At 39.1% G+C, this 22,637-nt stretch overlaps 1 protein-coding gene across 1 annotated transcript; it reads right to left on the bottom strand.

Annotated features, from left to right (window-relative positions):
* Positions 1-1,576: 1,576 nt before the first annotated feature.
* Positions 1,577-22,403, bottom strand: LOC103153677 (myocyte-specific enhancer factor 2D homolog). The gene is made up of 3 exons (XM_016662099.1): positions 22,150-22,403; positions 11,000-11,391; positions 1,577-1,969 (listed from the first exon to the last, which is right to left on the bottom strand). Exons 2-3 carry the CDS (start codon positions 11,051-11,053, stop codon positions 1,577-1,579), a joined length of 447 nt encoding a protein of 148 aa, XP_016517585.1. The 5' UTR covers positions 11,054-11,391; positions 22,150-22,403.
* Between the last annotated feature and the right edge of the window lie 234 nt (positions 22,404-22,637).

Here is a 22,637-nt window from a genome sequence, read left to right as displayed (position 1 = left end):
ATCAAGGTATTGTTTTTGCAACCAGGAAAGCTGATTATTATTTTAAAGCTCAAACAATACCTGAACTATGACCTTAAATCCCAGAGAAGTGTAAAATAAGGCTCCATGGATGCATAGCGGAACCAAAGATCAGAGAGAGAATGAGGAAGTTCAAAGAATCTCTTCCATCAATCACAATGAGAAAGGATTATTTCCCCGACTCCAACGTCTCTGACCATGCGGCCAGACAAAGATTTAAGACTCCCACATACTTCATCTGAAACTGAACAGTTCCCCTCTCTCCAGTGGAGTAGTTGAAGAGAAATGTCAACACTGCACTCCAAGTGCATTTCTGTATAAAACTCAACAACAAACTTCTGACCAATCACATGATGCTTTGCGCAGATTTCCGTCAAAAAAGACAATTTTTGTAGCATGTCACCATCAATGAGGGCCGATTTTGGCATGAAGCATGTGGGAACCTTTAAAGAAATGCAGTAAAAGCAAGTGAGGCTGATTAGCAATGCTTGCCAACAACTGGTGGTGTGATCAAGGACAAGTAATATCGTCTTTGCTGCACAATGTTTGAGCAACAGTATCTTCAGTCAGAGGAATATTCAGATTTGTTGCAAGCCTGACTGCTACCAGAGACCTTTTCTGCCCACAGAACAACTCTTTAGAGACACTTGGATGTTATGAGTTACAGCAACACTTAAAATCCCTCTGGGACAAATAAAGTATTTTCAATTGGATAAAAGTAGTAGTAATAAAAACCTAGTTGTTTTACATTTTGGCTTTAGGTGGGTTTCTCAGTGGAGTTGCTGAACTTTGAGCAGAGTAAGTCTAACAATTCCCCCTGCTTGTTGATGTTGAGATAATGTTTGTACCCTCTGGCTCCAGCCCAAAGAGTGATTCAAATCTTCCAATGCAGCTCTTGGCTTAAATATAAGTTTGTGTGAAAAAAGAGAAGAAGAAGCCTGTCCTTTTTCTGTTTAGTTTTTTGTTTTAAAGCTGTGGATTGAAAGGTGAGCTTAATACTATCCTGGTCCAAAGGCAATAATAATAATAATAATGGTAAACATGAACCCACCCGGCCTTAATAAGCTGTTCATGGCTTAATTATGTCTAAATGTCGGCCTGGAGAGGGCTGAATTAGATTAGTTATGTATAAATCTTAATGATCCCACTTGAGAATAAACACAGAGAAAAATACTGGTAAAACACATAAGCAAAAAATTATTTTCCAGCATTCATATACAAATAAGACTGTGCATCAATAAATACGAGCCTCAATTCAAACATCAACAAGGAGCAAAACAAGTCAGACCTTCTGACATTACAAATATTTGTGATGGAAAAGCTGCTTCTCTGAGCTGCTCGCCAACTTCTTAAAAAGATCTTCAAAGTTTTAAAAGTATAAAGTTGGTTTATAACAAATAAGTAAAGCAAACAACTAAAATAAGGGTTAAAATTCCTGTTGATATGACCAACAAAATTGAAACAATGCCGATTTTCAGGCTTTTTAAAACATGAATGAGGACAGAAAGCTGAAAAAGCATGATGAGAGACTGTTATGTTTTAATGGAGGATTTAATAACTATCTAAACAGGTAAGTAAACAGTAAATCACATGGATACACTGCACTGAAATCTGTTTGGTTCAAGGGAGACTGCAATAAATGTGAAAGTGGTCTTGTAAAAGGAAGCGTCCAATAAAAGAGATTCAGAAACAAAGTGTGTGCAGTTATGAAACCCACTACCTGCTCCCTTGTGTTCCCACGTTTTACCTCGATAATGTCGGCATTGGTCCGGCTCTCGTGTGGCTCGTTGTACTCTGTGTACTTGAGCAGGACCTTGTCCATGTCGGTGCTGGCGTACTGAAACAGCTTGTTCGAGTGGTTGAAGATGATGAGAGCGATCTCGCAGTCGCACAGGACACTCAACTCGTACGCCTTCTTCATCAAACCGAACTTCCGTTTGGTGAATGTCACCTGGTGGAGGAAAATAAAAGGAAAAGAAAGTGAAAATGAAGCTATTTAATACAACATACAACAGTTTCATGTTCATAAAAGGAGATTTTAGCTGCAGCCATTTTCTATTTAAAACCAAATAAAATATAACGACGCTAAATCAAACATTTCATTTATTTCTTGTTTTCCTTAAAAGGCCCACTTGGCCCAATCAATCAGTGAAACCACTGAATCCCACCTAAAAGCTCTTGGTGCAGTTACAGAAGAACGGTCAGTGCAGTAAGATCTTAAACTGTTCCATACTGGCTCATTGTTGCAAAGGAAAATTAAGCTCTAGCTCAGAACTTTCTGGTTCGGTTTCTTGTTGTTGTTGGCCAGTAAGTGCCAGAACTCTCCACATTAACCGTTTTTACTACCTCAGGGCACTGAGGTGATGCTGGAAGAAAGTCAATTCTGTCTTCTGTGGAACCATCTCTGAGCTGATTTGGTCATATGTTCATGGATCAATACCTCATTAAAACCTAATAATAAAACTTGTTTTAATTTTAAGCTACCTGATTGTTATTTTTAATAGTATTTTAAAGGCGTGATGATGCACTTCACAAAGTGTTTAGGGCCTTTGTGAAAAAAGCCACAACTGGCCCATAAAATCATAGATTCTCCACTATACATAATAATCAGCATAAAATGTTCCTCTTTGCTGTAGATCTCCAGCAGTGAGCTTGAGGAATATTTATTATTTTACCTCCCCCACCATCCTCTTCACTCTGCAGGGTGGCAAAATAAACACTGATCCTCATCCAGTCTGCTTTTTACAGTTTCAGATGTTCAAAAAATAAATAAATAAATAAATTACTACTCTTACTGAGGATGTTTCAGTGAGACACTTTTTTATCCATGGCCTGACTTACAGTTTTAATATCAACCCACACAACTACTCTACTTGTATGTCAAGTACCCTTTTCATGTGTTTCCCATTTTGAGAAGTTGCCAAGCCCTCACATTCTTTAAAAAAAACTCTTAGTATGGGCTAATTTTCATTGTAAAATAAATGTTACCAAATAAGGTTGAATTTTCTTAAAAATATATAGTCTTTAAATATGTGAAATATATTTTGAGGACAGGTAAGTTTGGCAATAAGTGTGAAGGTTATGAAATATTTGAACCCTTAAGTGGCTAAGTTTTTTTGCAGTAATATAAAAAACATGTTTTTGCAGACAAAAAGATGTTAAAAAACCTAGAACTTGTTAATGTGAATATAATACATGGAATACACAGCTTTTGGTATTTAGTTTCCAAATTAGGGGAATTAAGCATAATTGAGTTAGATAATAGTAAAATGTTTCCTTTGTATGTGTAGAATCAATATTAACCCTCTTTGGTGGGATACACATACCACCTTGACTGCATTTTGACAGTTTGAGGCAAATTCACAACAATAGTCCAAAAAGGATTAAAACTGAATGTGTGGGGAAATATTTTAAATGATCCAAATGTGACATCTTACAAAAGGTCTTTGAAGTCATCCTAGTGGTTTGTTGGTCTTTGTCTCCAGGGGGAAAGGTTTAGGTGTGAGGACAAAAAAAAAAAAAAAAAGATTTTACATTATGTTTTTACGCTAAAACAATAAGGGACATATTAAAATACAATTATGTCATGTTATCGCATCAACGTTGACATGTAATGAGAAAAACTGAAAACCTGATGCCAAGGTGATCAAACAAGTAGCAGACAGACAGAATGCCAGCAATGTCTACTATCCAGGCATTTTTAGGCCTCATCACGGATCTGTGTGTAGTAATAGGTTTCAGTTGTATGACCTCAAAGCATCCCTCTGTTTTGGCCAAAATACACAAAAAAAAAAACAACAACTTTTTATCCAAAATGCAGAGTTTTTTTACCCTGAGGCTGATATTCATATCATCTTAAACCAGAGCTGCTCAAAAGAGTTCATCTTCACTAAAACAATAATCAAGACTCCAATCACCGTTTCATCACTATGCAGGTACACAGTGTGGGAAATGTACAGGATTGAGACATTTAATTAATGGGAAAGACAGGCTCTTTTTTTCATGTCCTCAGTTTTTACTTGCACACACAGTGGCTTTCACTTCCCGTCACATTCACCCTCCCCGTCATTTTCACACTCTGTTATGCTCTTTTCCATGCTCTCTTTCTATGTCACACATGCTCTCATGCCTTCTTTTCCACACTCTCCTTCTGTCACACATTATTCCTCTCTTTCAAGCAGAAACACACACACACAGACTTTCTCTTCCACAAGCCCCCTCAGTTGTGAACATGCCGAACAGAACTGGAAGTGTTGCTGAAGCACAGGGTCCCTTGTTGTCTGCTGATTGGCTTTGGAAGTGCTTCTCTGCTTTAACCAACTGGTATTTACAATCCGGGGAGATTTGGCTTTGTTTGGATTAAACACGCAGGATTGCACAAAAACAAACACACTGAGTAAAAAGATTAGCAAGAGGGAAAAAGGCTTCAGGTATGGCTACAGTTTTATGCTGTTTGATGTGAGGAAAATCAGAGTGAAAGTAAAATCTGTCCACAGATGGAGTAAAACAGGACAGGGAAGTTTTCAAAGACGCAGCATGTTCAGGCCACACCCACAGGTGACATAATATTTTCCATCAGACATAAAAGTCAAAAACAAGTTGTGACGTCTCTGCCTGAGGTTACGACCTGAAAAGCAGGAGGTTAACAAGTTGGGCTTGAAACATTTGTTTTCTGGGAACCAAATTTAACATAAATCTCTAGTTTTTGTATGAGGGAAGCTACTTCCAGGATTTTTTTTTTTTTTTAATAAACCTATGATTTTATATTAATTCTTCAACAATTTATCCATGACATGGTGGCCGTTTCATTCTGAATAATTTGGGGTAAAAATATAATTATTATAATCTTCTCTTTCAAGCAGTATCCAACTTTACAGTTACATACTTGTTACTTACTGATAAACTAGTGAACCTTTTGATGCTTCATCGTTAAAAAATACTAACATCCATCTTCTCCACCCTTTGGGCTCATTATCTGCGCCATAGAAAAGAATGGTGCTCCTGGATTGGCTGCTTTATAAAAAGCCAGTCAATAGCACACCTGTATTTTCTTTCAAATATTTTAGAAGTTGCTTTAAAAAGAAAACTGAACATGTGTCAATTTTTTCAAAAACATTTTGGTGTCATATTCAACAGAAAAATCTGCAAATACTGACCCATGAATTTACAAGGGTTCATCTAATTACTTCCTGGTGAACATGTTAGGAAAACATAATTTCACAATTAGTTAGCATTTTGGATAATAGTAAAGGGTTAGTTGGTTCATGTTAGATTGACTATTAATTACTAATGAGCAAATAAACCTTGTTAGGAAATCCTTTTCATCATCAGTTAATTACTGTCTCTTGATATTCTTGACCTTTACAGTTTAAAAGCCTCATTATTAGTGATTAATAATGATTCCTTCATTTGTAGTTAGTTAACTATTACCTAATTTTAAGTACAAAAAAGTGGGAGGAGACGGTTAATTGGCTTTAGATAAACTAAGAACAGATTTTCAGTTAGGTAACAATATCATTAGATTCATTATGAAAATGCATTTTTCTGTGGAGAACTGTTGCATTACAAGAAGGTTGTGGTTTGAATCTTGGCCTTGGACGGATGTTTCTGTGGCTTTTAGTAGAAAGTGTTCATGTTTTTTGTAACAGTTTTAACAAGATAAAAAAAAAATACTTCTCTCACTTCCATTTTGCAATTATTTTGTGTTCTTTAGTTTCCAACAGTGAAAGTTCCTCCTTCTCTTAAAGAAGGCCTGAACAACAGATCTTTAAAAGTCTGATCAGAAGCCAAAGTACTTATTCAAGAAGCATCAATGCATGACGTGTCACTGTGTTTGGGTAGCAGCTTTAACAATGACAGAAACAGCTATTAAATAGTTATCATTCTGATGTTTGCCATCACCAATAGACTCCAAGGCCAGTGAGGTCCTTTCTTCCACTGCACCACAGTTACAGCACTAAATGAACCACTATGGTGACATCAGTCTGCCTGCACCGACACACACTGCCATCCTGGAACAATAGTTCTGAAGTGAAACTGTAATTGAAATTAATTGAATATGGAGAGAAAGAAGAAAAGTGCAAACAAGATATGATCACTGAGGATGAGAGAAGCCATGTGAGACCTTCAGTCTCTCCATCTTCCTCCCCCTGTGATCCCTCCATCCCTCCGTCTCGTGCTCCTTCCTGCCTCAGCACCTGACATGTTTAAGCCGCTTGTCTCTTTTGCTCCTCTTATTTCCTCGCCCTCGTTTTCTCTTCCTCTCCTCTGTCAGTATTTTCCACATCCTCTGCACCCCCCCACCCACCCTCCTTTTCGTGTTAGCTCACTCATTGCTTCCTGCTGCCACAAATCAAATTATATCGGGGTCGTATCCACGGGCAACCGACTCTCTCCTCCCGTCTGCCCCACTCATTTCCCACCTCATCACACATTGCTACCATCATCTTACCTCTCTCGCCCCCCTACTGTGTCATCTTTATCTTTCTACCCATCTACATATGCCCCCCCTTTCCTCTTCCTTTCTCTCTCTCTTGCTCGCTCGCTCTTACACAGAAGGAGTAGATAAATTATGTGGCGAAGCTGGAAACGAAGGAAATTACGGCTCTGCAGGATGACAAGAATGGCTGGTGATGAAGAGACAAGCCGCCGCAAACAACAACCGCTCCCCTAACAAATTATAAGGTCACCCACCAACATGGAAAACAAACAAAATTAGTCACAACATCCCAGCAAAAGTCCTTGTTTCTCTGTTCACTTTTTCTTCTAGAGGAAAGTGGGCAGGATGGTAGTGACTTTGGGCCTAATCTTCAGTCCTGATGTTCACCACAAAGACTAAACAAGCTGGAGGTAATTGACATTAAGAGCAAAATAGCGAGGTAACCAATAGCAACTGAAGAATAAGACATCAATAGTGAGAAAAGAGAGGAGAGAAAGGGAGGTAGAGGTTTGATGTGTGTGTGTGTGTGTGCGCGCGCGCGGAGTTTGTGTGTCTTGGCGAGGTCTGTGGCTGTGTGGCAGATGGATGAGGAAACCACCACAGACAACCGCAACCTCTCCTCGCTCTTTCCGGCAGCCAAAACCCCGTTTTTTTGTTTGCTCGATCACAGTTCACAGGATTTGGTCTGAACAGTTTAAATAACCTGATGCGTTTGACCACAGACTGTTTCATTTTCCTAATACATTTCACTAAAGGTTCACAAAATACTAATATGTTGACCTTTTCACTGTAAAGTTCTAGTAAGTCTTTTTTTTTTTTTTTTTGCATTTTAGATTACATTTTAAGATAGTCTTTAAATTATTGACTGAATGCACAGTAACTTGTACAAGTATTCATATACTTAAACATTTGCATTTTACAAATTATGTACAAATATGCATTTTATAATAATTGAACCAAAACCTTGGATTTTATTTGATAGACAACACTAAATCAGAACAAGTGGAAAGATAATGGAAGACAAAAAATGGAGTGTATTTGAATCAATAATTTGGGGTTTGTTGTTAACATCTTTGGACATATAAGGATTGGCAACTTTGTCCATTCCTCTTTACAAAATAACTTAAGTTCAGTTAGACTGGAAGGAGAATGTCTGTGTTGGATTTAGATCTGGACTTTGACTGAACCACTCCAACACATGGGTATCCTTTAAACTAAACCATTCGAATGTAGCCTAGGGTTCTTGTCATCCTGGAAAGTGAATGTCAGTTCCAGTCAAATCCCCTGCAATTCTTCCAGGCTACACGGATCACATATGAATACTTTTGGAAAGTCCTAACACAGCACACATGTTAGGACATTTTTTGTGTGTGCTTTTTCTGACTATTAGGTTTTTAAATTGAAATCCACTAGATTATTTACGAGCTAGAAAGGTTAGACGGTCAAATAAACTTATCTGCCATCAAGACAGAGAACAAGGAGACATTCCAGTCCGCAACATTTTCAAGCAACTTAATAAGTAGAATACACGGTAACCTTTGGACCTACAGCCTATTATAGTTGTCATATTACAACAAATAAGCATCTCTTATCCTTAAATTACCCACACAAGATTACCATGAGGTCTGCCTGTTCTGCAACCCCATACTAATTGGTGCTGTTCTTGCAAGATTGCTTTGGTTGTTACCGAGATGATCTCGCTACATTTGTGCATACATCCACACGGTATTAAGTTGGTGCCAGAGCTAATCAATCCCATTTTTCTGGATTTAAGATGCATTCTAATTTGCTCTCTTTAGTAAATCTGTCCTAATTTATCCAAAAGATCATCTGTTTTTTTCCACGTTAAATATCTCATTGCACACAGATTTAATGTACATTTTGGCATTCTTCATCAGCCTCATGGATAAACATTGCAGATTTTTTTCTCTTAGGTTTTCTTGTTAAAATGTGTCACAATGGAAACTAAAAGTCCACTTTTTGATCCGAAATTGCATCCAAAAATCTGAAAAATAAAAGATCTATCAGGGGATTTGAACGTTACCAGTTCTGTTCTCTGTTCTCGCTTCTGTCTTTGTCATAATAAGAAACGTGGTATTTGAGATGCTGTCATGTTTCCAGCTGGGGCCCACACTCTGAATGCTGTTTATTTTGTGGAGCTTATGGCAGCATCTCCGAATCAACATGTAGGAGGGTGACGGGCTGCATGTTCTCCAAAAAATTCATTTGATTTCCTTTCAGAAGCTGCTCTGTTCATTAGATGAAGCAACACGGAGACAGGATATAAAAATACTCCTTTCTTTAGCAGCTTTACACCATGTTTCACTTCACCAACTAAATGTCAACGACAGAATAAAATCCTGTTCAGCTGTTTAGGTCACTGTGGGTGAAAAACATCAGATAAACAGAAATAAAGCTGTGAAATGCAAGTATGGTTTTGGCTCAGTTCAGCCTTATTTTCTGCTCTTTATTGCCATGATCATACATTACCACACAGGGCATGCAATTACTGGCAAGCAAGTCACTATGTGATACAAATGCTAACTTTATTACCCATTTCTTTCATATGCGAGAAACAAACCAACATCCTTCAAGAGAAATTGGTTACAGAAGCTCTTTTCCCTCTTTTTTAGAAATATTAACTTGATTCATATTCTAAACCTTACATTGACTTTAAAATCTAAATGTTTCTTCTCTCTCTCTCCCTCTTTCTCTCTCCATTTTTTATTCATTCCCTTCTTCTCTCTCTCTGGTTTCAAAGGTGGGGACGTCAAATCCATTACTCAATCTGTTCAATGGAGCAAAGCCCATTTAGATGGATCATTTACCCTTTCATCTTCTCTGACAATGCCACTGATGTAACGAGGCACTGGGGCAATTTTATGCTTTTTGATGATTTCTGTTGTTTTTGGTGGGTGCAAGATGAGGTGAAGAGGTAGGCAGCTGCATCAAAAGGTGTATTCAAGGAGTCCTACTAAACATGTCTGCAGAGTCATATGACCCACCGTCATCTGTGATGCTACAGTGTAGTTTAGAAAGCTGAGGTTCAGAGGAGGTAATGTGATCTGCTCTGGGTTAGATTTATCTGAAAGTGATCTGCTGCTTACTGGACGCAGCCGATCGATATGAACACCAACCAGTTTCCAGGCATCAGCCTGTAGATTACAACATCTATAGTAAATCATGCCATAAGCTGTGAAATCACTGCAATTACAGTTCTGTAATTTCTGGACTAGAAGTCTGTTTTTTTCTGTCCGTCTGACTGGTTCAGCGACTTATGACTTAATGATGTATTTTTTAACTGATATGTTAAATATTAATTCATACTGACGCACATGAATCAAGGATGCAAATATTACTGTCTGCAGATGCGAGAAAAGTTGAATGCAGGCTAAATGCTTAATTATGTGCTGCAAGGCTTGTGTGTGGTGCAGGTAGGTTTCCACATCCTGGTTGTTGCCAAAGAGGCGAACATACGACTTTACATGGGGGCTTTTTTGGCATAAACGCTTCTCTATTACTGCTGTGCTGCGCACTTTACTGTCTGCAGTATTAAAATCAGACGAGATAGCGCAGATCGTCAGAACACCGGCGGAGCCGAGTCGTTCCGTTCCCGACTCCCCCTGATTTAGTGCATCAGTGCGTCAGAAACTGTGAGCAGATTCCAAGCCAAAGTAAACAGTTTCCATCAGTTTTATAAAAAAAATGCAACTGAAAACAACATCTCAACAGAACCTTTCACTAATATGGACTAGATCCTCCTCACAGCAATTTCTAAATAAATCTGACTTATATTCTGGAGTGACGTTTAGTCTGGAAACTATAGTACTTTGTGTGTTTTTATGCCCTGCATTGGGAAGTGTTTGTATGCAGTCTTGAAAAGCATTGAAACACATTATTACACACTAACTTCCAGAAATGTAGCTGCAATTAAACCCCAAACTATTCACAATCCTGGCAGATTTGGGCTCAAACTTTATGTTTTACCAACTGAATATAGGTACAGTGGAGCCCAACCAATTTCCAGTTCAGGATTTGCAGATTTTCCTTCTACTTCACAGCTAGGCACTACTTTGTGTTGTTCTGACATGTAAAATGTCAGTAAATGTTTCTGGCCATATCAAATGACTAAAATAATTAAAGGGTGTGAATAAATGTACAAGGCACCATATGTGCTAATTTAGGAGTGGTTTCAAACTTTTTAAATTGCAAACAGATTAACGGGAATAAGATTAAAGGGAGCAAGATAATTACATCAACTACATTTTCTTAAAGAAAATGAACTTCAGTTGTGTGCGTTTAGCTGCAGTGAGCAGTACATGCATCCATCTGCCAGATGACTTTTCTCCAGCAAGGCTTGATTTTTTTTCCCCGTCCATAAACACCAATAAGGAGCAATTTGGTGTTAATGGTTTCTCTAAAGGCTGGATTGCAGGACTGAAAGACAAACTGCATTGCATCTTGTCTTGACTGCATCAGTTTAAGATATAAGCAAGCAGCTTGCTTAGAATTTGAACATCAGCTCATTTCATCATCACTAACCTGTCTGTTGCGTTCATCAGTGATCCTCTGAATCTGGATCTTTTTCCTCCCCATGGTTCTGGCGTTGCGATGGGAGGAGGAGGGAGGATATGGAAATGAGTGAGGTCACAGATGGCTGTAGATGTAGTTCCTCCTCTGTAGATGCTTACTTGTTTTCAGTTTGACCTTTTAGTTAACCCTGACTCTGTCTAAAGCACCTGAGCAGAGAGGCTTTTCAGTTCAGACTGAAAAAAACAACAACTGAAAAACAAAAAAAGAGGGACAAGGAGGAGAGGAAGATGGGGTTCTATGCATCCAGCACTGTCCTCAGATCATGGTCCTGTTTCTGCGGGCAGGTCATGAACACTCCGCTGGGATCTTCTGCCCTCCCCTTCACCTCAGCTGGGCAGCTCCTGGAAAACAACATAAAGGCATTCATCAGACTGAGGGAGGGAGACGCAAAAGAGCAGATAGAGGCTGTGTTTGTATGTTGTGACCCAATTTAGCTACTACAAGCCCTCACTTTGCCTTAACGCAACATATAATAAATGACGCAACAACACATTTGAGAAAACATCAGATCAGAGGAAGATGTGGTTGAATTGGAGGGTAGACTGGGGTGGATCTGTTGTGGTGCTTCATGCAGAGCACGAAGCGCTTGGGGGTCTGCGAGGAGGGAGGCTGTGCTGTGTCAGCTTCATTAGAGGCATCACCGCCACATCACTGATCTGCTGGTCGCCCACGGCTACCGGCTGCCCAGCCTGGGTCGCCTGACACGCCAAATGTGATTCCCCGATCAGAGCCACAACAAAAGAGTCTGTGGATGCTGCACATTTCCTGTTTTCTAAACACCGTCTTGTTGGATCATAATTTCTCTACAGAAAACTGTTTAAACGTTCTGCATCAGGATGGCTGCAAATCCTGAATGGATGGAGGTTCTTCTCCTCTCCGATACATCAGACTTTATTTCTGAAAAATCACCCTGACACGTAGCCAAATATTTGAGAAAACTGAAATGTTTTTATACGTTTTGGCCTTTAATCCACACAAAATCTTGTTTTGAATCACTAAAAATTCTTAATTCTAAAAAACTCCAAGCAAAGCAGAAATTAAAAAAGTAAATAAATAAAAACTCAGTTTGTGTGTGTACATTGGAAAACAAATATTTAAAGTCTCTCGCATTATAGTTTGCGACAACTATTGCTCCAATACATCCACATACTTGCTTCAACATGATTCCCAATGGATAATGTCTTGTTTTAATAATTTTATACTCTAATAACGCTATTTAAAAGTAGTTCAACCTATATGTGTCCACTCAAATCAACCTTCTGTTCCTGAGTTTAATTCCTAACGGGAAGTCGAGGTTGTTTTCAAGCAATGTGATTGGTTTTAACTTTGCTCTACGCTGCCCCCTATGGGTTTGGCATGTTTAAAATAAATGTCAGAAGCATTTTTCAGCGGGTTCATGTGAAGGAAAACTTTTCTAAAACTCCTCCGCTGTGTATGATATACAAACATCTCTGCCACATTATTTTAAAAATAAATAAAACCTCAGAGCGGAGAAATCGTAAGTCTGCAAAGTAAAATGAGTGGGCATTTTTCCAACCATGCATTTGACAATTCATAAACATGTCGACCAATGAAACAGCATTATGCTTTATTAACTAAAATGAACACGGACCTAATTCCAGAGGAAAAAAAAAACAGAAAAATATCTGTCTAATCTATGCAACCATCTAAATAACCATGAAATATGGTTGTTCTGAGATGTACCATGGTGGCAGATTGAAAACAGAGCACATTATAAAGTCTAATGATCAGAAGCATAAAGCAATGAAAAAGCCCAAAGTGTTTATGAGAATTCATGCCCGCTCTTGAATGAATGAGACAGCAGAGACCCACAAACGGCAACAGAAGCATAGACTGTTTCAGGCCCTGTTACTACTATTTGTAGTTCAGATTTAAATATAGCAATCTATATATGCATACAGACTGTTTATACACTCTCTCTCTCACACACACACACACACACACACACACACACACAGCCAAGTGGCAGCATGGCACAGCTGAAGCCTCTGGAAAGCAGCGAGCAGACACAACAGCGGCTCCTCTGCGTTGTTTGCTCTGCCTCTACCTGGGGGAGCTGCAGTAGGAGAACGCCCTCTATTTACATCTATTCTCCTGAAACAAAGAACTCGAAACTGTCTGTCATGAGACTGACATTCCTTTTGTGAAGCTGTGGGCGCCGCGCTGCGTGCTCATTTAGAGAGAAGGCAATCGGCTTGGCTTAGATAAGATGTTTATGAATTATGCACTGATGGTAAAGAGTGGAGGGAGGCAGGAAGAAGGTGTTATGAGTGTTATGACTGCTGTATCAGACCAACTTCGAAGGAGAACCAAAGGAATATCTACAGTGAGCTACAGGAGATGAATATTTTACCTTTCTGTTCATCTTGTACCTTTTGATTGGCTCAGACTCGGAAGAGTTCAGCTAAGGTTAATGAATTCTATCTGGATCTCCTCGTTAGTGTCCCTCCAGAAAGAACAAACGTTTCTAACATGAGGGTCATCCATTTTATTTCATTCAGCGTCAAATGAAAGAGGGGTAAAAATGGACACATATTCGAGCAAAATAATAACAAGGTGAGTTCAGAGTCTCTCGCGGCGCTTGTTAGCGGCCGTGCGGGTGAGGGACTCGCTCCGTTTGCCGTGAAGTTCAAAGGCAGCGAACTGAGGGATTTGTCTTCAGGCGGCGGGCCGATCACACATGAAAAGGCTGCTTTATCTGCCTGGGGTGGTCAAGTTTCGACCTTTTACCCTTCACGCTGCTGCTGCTTTTCGCTTCCCATGTCAGATGTCAGGCAGAGTCTTTGCTCTCACATGGGAAGCAGAGAGCCTGGAGTGTGTCTGCTGCCTCGCTGCAGGAACAGCAGAAAGGCTTTGGACAGGGAAAAGATAAATGCTGATAATTAGGAGCCTACAATGTGCCTAGATTAGAACCCTGGGGAACACCCAAATGTGTTACAGCTTTGGTTATCAAACACTGGAGGCACTGGAGGTATTTAGCTTAATTCTCACACGATGTTTTGGTATCGGCTACTTAGGAGGTAAATATGAAGTAGACTAGATATTCTGTAAAGGTAATCAGTCTATGCAGTCAAACAATGAGAAGTTACAGAAAACTCTTCTTTTCTCGCCACTGAAAAGGGAAACAAAGTGGGGAAAAATTCAAGAGAGAAACTCTTGTTGGAGACGGCAGAGAACTGAGATGTGACCCGAACAATTTCCTGTTTTCCATTTAATTCTGAAAATAAAAATTTATGTGGATAAAACGTCAAATACAGCCTGTGCTTGTTCTATTTGCATAAATACTATTAAAATTGCAATTCAGTTAAAAATAAAAAAATATTAATCGCACAGGGACATTACCTGTAATTCTGATAAATTTTGTCATATTGATAAAATTAGACCATGTGTTTCGATTAAGCTCATTTGTCAGGTTAAAAGTACCTTTTGAAATTTGACAATCTCCAAGTATATTAAACATAGTTTTAATTAAAGCTATGTTTTTGTATTAGAAATGTTTTCCATTGATTTCATGAGCTGTAAGTGGAAAATCATCATAACAGAAATAAAGGCTTTCAAACGTATGTATTTAATCTATATAATGTGTTTTAATTCACTGACAAAGTTCCTGAAATAGATAAACTTTTCACTAGCATTCTAATTCATTAAATGGGTCTGCAGATGATGATGGCTGTGGGGACAAAGGATCTCCTGTAGCAGACTGTATTACAGCGGCTCTACAGAAGCCCCTGAGTTAAGACAATGTTGTGATGCAACATTCTATCAAAAAGTGCAATAAAGGGAAATGATATAATTTTAAAAGTTTATATACGATGCAACAACGTGCTTCAATCCATGCAGTTCTGCATCTGAAAGACTCCCAGTTCAGCCAGTCTTCTCCAACAGAAAAAGAAAATCTGCTGTGGCAATATTCCGATCAGGGGTTAAGTGATTTGCCAAGGGGCACGTCAGCCAGATTTTTCCCAACCAGTCACAGTTTGTGAACTAGTGACCTCCCCTTTGACAACCTGCCTGGATGTTCTGCAGGCTGAAGCTGCCCTCGATATTACCGATACATCGCCTCAGATGTTTCTGCTGAGGGCTGAATGTGTCAGGAGCTGCAGAGAAGGAGCACAGAGCTGTGATTGAGTCATGACACACACACAAACACACACATAAACTAAACTACTAAATACAGCAGGGGAGAACAGGGTGTTTGGGCTAGACGCGCTCTGCGTCAGTGCAGCATTCTGTTGGCCTGCACAGAAGGGCAAGATGTGATGTAGTCAGCTGACGATGAAGCTCTGTACGCAAGCCCTCAAGGACATGAAATGGTAACATACTGAAGAAAGTAATGAGGGATAACTAGAGAAAAGTTACATTTTTAACTAAAAATGTTTTTAATGCACTCTGGTTTTGCTTTGTGAAGGATTTTCTCAGTCTACCACTGGAAACACCTCAGTTACTTTGTATTTTTAAAAGTATATCAAAGTAACTTTACCAAACTGTTTGTATTTAATGTTCTCTGAACTGCTTTAATCCTGAAGTATATGATTTTTAGAAAAAGAGACTATTATTTTATTTATTTTTTGTCAATTTGGTAAAGTCATCATGTGTGATGCACCTACCAAACCTATTGCAACCCTTCTGAATAGCGATTGGTAATCAATAACTGCATCAATAACTAAAATAACTCTTTTTTTGGTCAAAAGTGAATCAACATATCACATTTTTTTAAAGCACTTTGATGCACAATTTTAGGAAAGCTCTAATAATCTTGTAGTCTCTTAATTTTCTGGTGGATTTAAAACTCTACCAACTCTATCAAGGAACCACAACACATCGACTTCTTTTATGCTCAGTGCTTCTTCGACTCAACTGCTGAATCAAAAAAAGTTTATCCAAAGTAGTTTGAATGTGCCAAAGTCCTTAAGAGCTACATTTAGAATTGGTCTGCCCTGAGAAAAAACAGAAATTGGTAGTGACTGATAAAAGTCAGACTACCCTATTAAAAAGTTGTGTTATTGGTGTTTCCATTTAATAACTGGTTAAAATTGGATCGCTCAGTAATGTGGTTAATCCTGACTCTGCTATCTGTCCTGTTATGTGTGTTTGTGTTTAGGTGTATGTGGAGCTTCCTGGATGTCCATCCTTGGCTGCCCAGACTGTGTTAAGTGTTATTGGAGCAGCCTGGAGCACAGAGATAACAGCGGCCTGGTATTTGAGGGGAAGAAAGGTGCTGGTGAAGGCGGCGCTGCCACAACAGGGAACCAGTGAGAAGGAAATCTCATGTTTTCTTTAAGCTCAGCAGTGATAACCAACATCTGCCCGAGCACACCACATCTGGCACCACCTTTAATGCACACTGCATGGGACTCGATCTCAGTTTCTAACCACACTTATAAATCTGGTTCTTTACTGCTTAATGGAAACAACTATTAGGGTCTGGGGAACGATCTGAAATTTGCTCCTCATGTGCTTGTGTTCTACCAACTGAGCTGAGAAACGAGGTTTTAAAAAAATAATCAATGAATAAAATCAATCTAGAGATCACAAGATAAATAAAGAGCTAATTTAGGTTAAAAAAAACTCAATTATATTTGTAGATTGAAATGAGTGAGATATTCACATTTAATGAATTTAATGGACTGCAAAATTAACCAGTCCAAGACAATTAAGGGAATAATGGCCACTTGATTGGTGCATCACTCTTATGTTGATCCAAAAATCAAATTGCGTAAGTTTCATTTATCATAAAACATAACCGTCTTAAAACCTCTCATCCAGACATCACACAGAATGTAAACTGAGACACAGCTGCCATATGTCTGAAATTAGTTAAAAACTCCCTTCTTCACAAAGCTGCTTATTGTGTCACTTGAAACTGTTTATTGAAGTGTACATGTTTTTTGAGAATATTCTGAAGCCTCATTTCAAGTAAAAGTAATAAAATGTTCCCAATCAATACATTTATTGAATTGTTCCATTTATTTCCAAGATGTTATAAGTTGATTGATAATGTTCAATCAACTTGAAAAATTTAACATAGTATATTTTCCTAATGGCCAACTGTTTCCATAAGAGAAACGGCATCAATCTAAAGTGCAATACACTTCATATAGCAATTAAACCAAGCTTAGAAAAGTGTAAAATTAATGAACTTTGGAATAATTGATTGCATTGCACAGAATTAGATATAAAGAAACTATGTAAGCTAAATATCCATATCAAATGTCAGGCCATGCTGGAAAAATATTACAGACGCAATCTGCAACTAGAGTTCAGGGATTCATATTTCAAGAAGAGGGCAGATTGTCTGGATGAAGCAGCTGAAACCATGACCTCTGCAGCAGAGAGTGAAAATGACTGATCTCTACCTCAAACTAGTCTGGGGTTGGGAGAATCAATACTTCACCAATAATAATTCATAACTCTGTGTTCAATCAAACGGGTCTGACAGGACGGAGAAAACACAAGACGACAAATAATGCAATCACAAGCTCCCAGCGACTTCACATGAAATGGAGTGAGCAGAAATACGAGGTTACGGTATTATTAGTTATGATAAATATATCTTATTTCTTTAAAAACCTGCAAAAAGCATATTGAGTAATTATCTTTTCAAAAGATGAAGAAACAGAAAGACGCGTGAATGGATTCGTTGCTGACTGAGTCGCAGTCCGTGAGGTTGAGCTTAAAGTGCAGGGCTATACTATGTAGCAGGCATGCTGAAAACCCTCATTTGACCCACTGAGGCTCAGTTTGCGGCCCAACCTTGAGGGTGTTCTGCCAGCGCCAGCTGTATGATATTTACAGCCTGTTGCCTCATGTTCCCGGACGGCCGTTGGACACAGTTCATACCACGCTTGAGCTTTAGGTCACCAAGTAGGCATGTTTGCAATAACAACAAAACCCTATGGTTGAGTCGGTGGTGGGAGCTCCAGCAGGTGGAGCGAAGGCAAGGCATTGTGGAAAAACCACGGAGGGAGAGAAGCTGCTGGCCTGACATCTGAGGCCTGGCTAAGGATTGTGATTATGTTCGTACATTTATGCTGCCAACCCTGGCAGTGGAATATGATCTCTCATTCCCTCTCTTCCTTCTAACCAATCATGGGTAGGACTTTGGAGAGGTGGGCTGGTGCACTGCAAGGGCAGCACTTCAGAGGTGGCTGTGATGGTGGTTTGGGTGAAGGGTTGAGATGGGATGGAATGGGAGGGGCAGTAAGGAGATCTGTGCCTCTCAGCTGGTGAATTACACCGGCGCTGCTGGGCCCAATATCAATACTGCAGTGCCCCCACCCCAGCACATACACAAACATCTGCAAGTAAATGCAAGAAAAACCTACAAACCTACCATCACACACTGAAAACCCTTACTGTCACCACTCTACTGTTTGTGTTCATAGCCTCTGGCAAGAATGCAACAGAAACACCTGATAAGACCCCATGTATTTGAGTGAACACAAAGGTTTATTTTGTCCAGAGACTGAAAAAAAACATGCAGAAGACATTGGTTCACAGGCCAGATCATACTTCCTCAGTCGTTACTTATATATATAAGTAACGACTGAGGATATTTTTTTTTTTTTTTGGCCTCAGACTCTGTCACTTCTCCAGTCGTGGTGTAACCCGACAGGTCAAACTGCATAGTCAATGCAGGTAAAGGTGAACACAACAAAACATACTCAACCTCACACCTTCCCTGAAACGTGAGCTGATTGGAGGAGAAAGTGGAACAATAGAGGGGGATAACAAAGGACAACACAAGCAAACATGCTGTAATTTAGAGTAAACAGAGGTACAGTATGTAGATGTATTGCTAAAAATGACCTCATTTAAAGCCAAAGATATTTAAGTACTTGCAATATAAAATTCTAAAAACAATATAAATGTCTGAGGTCCTTCCTTAATGAATTGCACCTGTAGTTGATTGCATTTAGGGAATTTATCAGTTGGTCAGTTTTGGTCTTAAGCGCCAGCAGAATCATATAAAGATGCGCAAACTGGAAATTAGGGTTAATGTTTAAAATATTATTTAGGAGGAAGTTCTCACATTTTGATGGACTGTGTCAAGGTCAAATGTCTGGAACAACAAGTGTGGCTTAAATCCATTTTCCTAAATTTGCAAAGAACCTTCAAACAACAGAAATATTACTTTATACATACAGTTTGTATTTTAACTTCCTTTTTTCAACAGCCCAGATCATATTTTAACGACACAAACATTTCCTAACTAATGCTTCAAAGCCAGATGTTCTGGATGCACATCATACATGCATGTGTCTGAGAATCCTGACTAAATGCATAGTAAATCAAAGTTAAAAAAAAATCTTTTATATTTACTTTGAACTATAAATCAAAAAATGCTTCCAACATGAAAATAAAATGGAAGTTATATTTCAAACTTAATATTTGGGTCATTATTGCTCCCTGTGATTTGTCTCTTAAGAACAAGCACCTTCTCAGTTCCTCATCTACAACTTTTCCATTACTTGTAAATCTCAAGCAGCACAAAAAGTCTAGTTTGTCTAGTGACAAACAGAAATGCAGTCAATACAAAAGATCAATGACATCAATAGTGACACTTTATGAGAAAGGAAACACCCTCACAAAGGTATGCAATTACCGGCTGAACGTGCTCTCACGTTGGACGCATTCTACAAAAGCCAGACAGGCAAGACGAGGACTACCCAATGACGCCTTTAAAAATAGCTTTTTATCTAGAGTACCATCAGATTTATTTTTATGTATGCAGGTGAGTGGGAGGAGGAATGCTGACGTTTTGGCCAGAACAGCAGTACCTGCATATTTGTCGTGTTTGCCACGAATGTTTCCTGAATTTTATCCGTCATTAGTTGTGAAATGGAGGCTGTGCAAGTATGTTGGGAGCCGCTCTGGTGCACACACAAACATCTTCTGACATACTGACGTTCTCTGATGAGAACATTTTCTGTTTTTTTTTTGTTTTGTTTTTTTTTTTTAAATGGAAACAAAACAAAAAAAATCTTAATCATGATATGTTCTTTTTTAATTTTAAGGTATGACATCTTTCAGCAAAGAGGAATCCTTTAATCTGGCCACAAGAGAACCATCCAGGGTGGCTTTGTTGTCAAGACACGCTTCAAAACAACTGTCTAGCAACTGCTTGGAGACCCACAAGTCTGTCCACACAGAGTAGTTTAAAAACACACAGGAAATAAGGCAGCTCAAGAATACATGACAGAAAAGAAAAGCTATTCCTTTATATTATGCCAGCATTAATTCAAATTTCACCTTTCAAACATAAATGGAGAGCACAATACTGTGATTTCTTCAGCTTTTGCTTATTTTTCACACTTAAATACTTCAGATCTTCAAACTAACTTTAATAGAGAAAAATAAATAAAACATTACAATTGCAAGGGGTGATTTTATTTGTCAAGAATCCCCACCCTCACCCCTTCATTTTAAATATTAAAAAGTAAAAAGAATCAAAAGTTGAGTTCAACTTCACCGACCTTTCCCAACAGTGATTACTAAAACAGAAACTATAGCAAAAGACTTAGAAAAGGAACACATCCTATCCTGATCTGAACAGAATTTGGAAGAGAAACAGTCTGGAAAGCCCCATAAAGCCATGTCTGTGTCTTCAAAACTCCATGGATCCACAGTGAGAGGACTGCCAAGTCCACCAAGATTGATCCAAGAGCACATTGATGACTCATCCTGGAGGTCACAAAAGAATCCAGAACATCTAAGAAACTGCAAGTCTCACTTGCTGCAGCTAAGGTCAAAGCTACTAGTGATCCATAAGAGCACAAAGGCTTCCCTCACATTCCCAAAAATAACATCTTGATCTACCTTCCAAGTAGAATATTTAGAAGATGTGGCCTGAAAAAACACCACAGCATTTCTAGTTGCCAAACCTGAAGAAGAACATTTGTGACCTTAAGGTCTAGCTCACTTGGGCTAATTGGTACCACGATTGGAAAACACCAACTAGTCCAATCTCTAAATGCCTCCAGGAAAAAAACTAAGGTTTCAAATTTGCCTTAAATCAAACTGCGATGCCATCATGATCTTAAACAGGCAGTCGATGCTTGAAAAGACTCGAATGTGCTCAAGTAAAACAACAACAGGAAAAGTTGGCTAAAATTGTTCCACAGCCAAAGGAAAGACTCATTGCCAATTATTGTAAATGCTAAATGACAACCACTGCCACCAAGGGTGGCACAACCGGTTATTAGTTATAGGGTGTGACTACTCCTTTATGTAGGCCAGGTTGGCTTAGTCTATCGATCCTTGTAAAATAAATAATATTTTAAAAACAGCATTTTATATTCAGTCAGGTCATCTCTGTCTAATATTCAAATTTATCTAATAAAGTGAAACATTTAATGGAAATATTTAGTAGCCCTGTACAGTTTAATAAATTGTTAACCTGGCATGTAAAGATAAATAACAACCAACAGAGTTCTGAAGACATATTTCTTTGATGGTGTCAAAGTATAAACAGCTTTCATCTATTCAAGTGGCATTAGCATTCAACCACAGAAAACACATATGTCTATTTATTTCAGCTGTCTTATTTGTGTAAACATTCAAAGAACAGTCGAAGCTAAACAAGTACCAAAGACATTACTGGTACATAACAATATTGGTCAAAAGAGGAACAGGTGAGACATTACAAGCCACACAGAAAGTCAAGCATTCACCGATAAATCACAACAAGAGGTTGTGATCTCTGCTCCCGATTCTCCCTCAGTGGATTTGAGGCCAGGGTTGGTGTCAGCTCGGCGGCTGACGATGTTCAACAGGCCACACAGTTGGTCACCTCGTACTTCCTACTATCTGCCTCATAAAGTCCTCAAGGGCGCCAGCAGCTCACCACCCCACTGACGCCCCGAGGGACTGATAAGCAAAGGCAGAACTTGACATATTTCTAAGAGCCTCTAAGAACTTCAAAACAACTGAAAAAGAGCAGAGAGTGCATCAGCCCTGCCATGGACTGTAAACTTTTATTTTAGAGAACAGTTTTGTTTACATGGATTTAGGTGAGGCACGGTTTATCTCAGTTGAAAAGAACGAGGTGAAACCCACATGCTGAGAGTCTGTCTTACCGTCAAAAAATGGACCAGCTGGGACAAAACAGAAACACGGGTCGTCCAGTTCCAGGATAGAGGATAGTTTTTTTTTTCTAATGGTCCAAATATAAAATATTCAAAGTCAAAGATCACAGAAACACTGTCCGAAATAGAAAAAGATAAATAAAAAAACGTTCCAAGTCAGAGCAGCACATGTGTTACTCTGCCACCAACTGCTGAGGTGACAACTGCTAGTGAAACGCCTCCCTCTGGACGGCCCAAATTACTCCTCTTACCGGACACCCCACGCCACCATCAAAACCCCATCCTCTGCCGTTCCTGCTTCTCGTTAACCCCCCTCCTCTTGGCCGCCACCCATCACAGTCACACAGCACATTAATCTCCTCCCGTTTCACCGGTAAACCCCTCCCAGGCCAGCCTCTGTCCTAATATGCCTTCAGCAACTGCCACCAATTCATCAGTGTCCATGAAGGCAAACAGGGAACCAGTTGATGCGCTCTTTA

Source organism: Poecilia formosa, unplaced genomic scaffold, assembly GCF_000485575.1.
Source record: "Poecilia formosa unplaced genomic scaffold, Poecilia_formosa-5.1.2 Scaffold359, whole genome shotgun sequence".
NCBI lineage: Eukaryota > Metazoa > Chordata > Actinopteri > Cyprinodontiformes > Poeciliidae > Poecilia > Poecilia formosa.
Note: the sequence above shows the minus strand (reverse complement) of the source record. Positions and strands in the feature narration are given on the sequence as shown.